The 2,046-nt window shown below is 35.4% G+C and overlaps 1 protein-coding gene across 1 annotated transcript; it reads left to right on the top strand.

Moving 5' to 3' along the window:
• Positions 1 to 304: 304 nt before the first annotated feature.
• Positions 305 to 1,410, top strand: LOC119643286 (SET and MYND domain-containing protein 4-like). The gene is made up of 3 exons (XM_038042631.1): positions 305 to 394; positions 465 to 931; positions 996 to 1,410. The coding sequence occupies exons 2-3, from the start codon at positions 507 to 509 to the stop codon at positions 1,408 to 1,410; spliced, it is 840 nt and encodes a 279-aa protein (XP_037898559.1). The 5' UTR covers positions 305 to 394; positions 465 to 506.
• The last annotated feature ends 636 nt before the right edge of the window (positions 1,411 to 2,046 follow it).

The following is a 2,046-nucleotide window of genomic DNA, read 5'->3' on the forward strand; positions in this document are numbered from 1 at the left end:
CATATATTCGTACTAGTGCTTGAAGTGCTTGCAATATAATATATTTATTTTATTTGAAAGATATCCACTGATTATAAGCAATGCGGACGTGGTCATAATGTTCAAAGTGAAGTTTATGAAGTGGATGAAGAAATGTTGAAAAAATTAGATGAATTAGAAGAGTATCCAGAATATTACGATCGCGAAATACAAGAAATAAGAATGAAAAAAAAGGATGAGTAAGTTCAAGCAGATTTATTCTTGAGATACGATTATTGTTTTTTTTTTTTTTTTTGAAGGGTTGAGAAGTGCTGGTTATATTTAATGAGAAACTGCCCGGACGACTTATTGCAAAAACCATTGCTGAAATATGAATATTGCTCAATTCCTACCCAGAATTTCCTTATAAACCAAGGTCTGAGCGCGATTCAAATATAAATATTAAAGACGAAATGATTTAATGACAAAAAAAAAAAATATTACAGGATATATAAGCAGCAAATCTCAGAAAAGAAGGTAATGATTGTATGGCAGAGAAAGAAAAACCGAATAAAGTGTTAGAGGCATGTCGTCTTTATACGGATGCAATTTTCACAGCAATTGGCGTGGATAACATGGAATTATCACTGGGATATGCAAATCGAGCTTTGGCACTTCAATGTTTTGGTTACTATCAGCAGGCGTATGACGATTGTGAGTGCGCTTTAGAAATTGGCTATCCGAAAAAGCTGTATCCTAAAATTATTTGTCGTCAAGCATACTGTGCTCTTCAACTGAATAACGCGGAGCTATTAACAAAACATCTTAACAGTTTGGAAAGTATGCATTTAAATGAAAATTTTCGACGGCAAGAGCAAGAACTAAGAGCTAATTTATGGAAATTACAAAATCAAACTGAAAAGACGAACGAAAATGTTGAATTGATATTGAAGAATCGAGATTCTCAGGAAATGTAAGTGTAAGCATGTTTCTTTATATGAATGCACACATGAAATACATTAACGTAATACTTGCAGTGTTAATACATTTAGTGAAATTGGACGGTATATGGGAGCTAAACGACTTATTAAACAAAATGAACTTATTTTTTCGGAGCGAGCAACAGCTCTTGCTCCCATAGGTTCTGCCATTCAACTTAATAATCACTGCGCAAAAACTAGTTTTATACCAATACCTTGTCAGCATTGCCGTGTCCGTGTTGTATATTGCTCACTCGCTTGCTTGAAAGCCCATAAAAATATTCATTTGCACGAATGCTCGGCGTACCAGATGCAGCTATTCGCTCATGCAGGTATTGCCCATTTAGTTTTACGGATAATTCTTGACAATGGACTACTAACAATTCTGGATTTATTAAGGAATAAACAAACGACTAAAGCAATCTGGACTTCGCTAACGGAAGGGGGCGATGCTTGGATGAGCTTACTATAAAATTGTATTGAAAATTCGTATTTTTCTTAGCTGAATGGCTCGTATGGTTAGTCTCAAAGACTTTCGAAACGCAAGGCTGGTTACGAGGGAAAAACTTTTTCGCAACTTCCGAAGCAATAAAATTCCTTAACAACGGTGAAGGAAAACCGGAAAACTTCATTTCATAAATCTCATATATTTCCTGTAAAGAATATGGAGGGACAGCGATCACATGTTGAAATCTTAAGGTCATGTCTTGTACGAACTGAAATCTTTGCTTGTTGGGTGGGGCACGTTTAGAGGTCGCTTATAAATGCCTAAACCATAGCAAGAACATGGACTAATCGGCTCGATCAAGGAGCACCGATTCGTGCTTTGTATATTTTTTCTTATCACAAATTTATCTTGTGTTAGTATCGCTCGCTTTAATGGTTCTGTCCCGAAGCGGGAGACAAAATTAATTTTTTTACTCTACCTGCCTTGTTCGGCCTTACTCCTCCCTCAGCTTTAGGTTTACCATTTGATTTTTCCTTAATGAAACTCCCATAATCTAAGTTGAAAACAATGTCTTGAAGGGTTCTTGCAAGATGGTACAAAATCATTAAACAAAATAAAAACTTCATGCCAGCGTTGTTAAGTTTAGTAATTTTAACTATT

This window comes from Glossina fuscipes, unplaced genomic scaffold (assembly GCF_014805625.2).
Source record: "Glossina fuscipes isolate IAEA_lab_2018 unplaced genomic scaffold, Yale_Gfus_2 59996, whole genome shotgun sequence".
NCBI lineage: Eukaryota > Metazoa > Arthropoda > Insecta > Diptera > Glossinidae > Glossina > Glossina fuscipes.